Genomic DNA, 355 nt, shown 5'->3' with positions numbered 1-355 from the left:
CGCGGCAGGGGCAGGTCGCCGGCCTAAAGCAGAACGACGGCAGAAAGCCCCAAACCCTGGAGAAACGAGCAAAACCACACCACCCGAATAAGCCTGTAAACAGCGTCATTCCGTGGTTCATTAGCCAGACTGAACACGCAGCTGGCGATGCGGACATGGCGGTGTCTTTGTTAGTTAGCAGAGCCGTGCTGCTTGTAGGCGGTTCTCGGATCCCTCGTCAGACATCACCGCTGCGTTGGCGGTCCGGCGGGAGAAACACCGTCGTCGTTTACACGTTGCTGTCACGGAACGTGTTTCTCCCGAAAATTAATTTCCCTTGTGAACCAGTTGGGTGCTAAATAGGCACTTAAAACGC

General features: G+C 55.5%; 1 protein-coding gene across 1 annotated transcript in view; it reads left to right on the top strand.

Moving 5' to 3' along the window:
- The first annotated feature begins 155 nt into the window (after positions 1-155).
- The window catches only part of DYNC1H1 (dynein, cytoplasmic 1, heavy chain 1), a 44,020-nt gene continuing 43,820 nt past the window's right edge, over positions 156-355 (top strand). The window contains 1 exon segment of the mRNA XM_010157853.1: positions 156-326. Coding sequence (XP_010156155.1) covers positions 156-326 — 171 coding nt within the window.

This window comes from Eurypyga helias, unplaced genomic scaffold (genome assembly GCF_000690775.1).
Source record: "Eurypyga helias isolate BGI_N326 unplaced genomic scaffold, ASM69077v1 scaffold5428, whole genome shotgun sequence".
Classification (NCBI taxonomy): domain Eukaryota; kingdom Metazoa; phylum Chordata; class Aves; order Eurypygiformes; family Eurypygidae; genus Eurypyga; species Eurypyga helias.
This window is presented reverse-complemented; position numbering and strand designations above follow the sequence as displayed.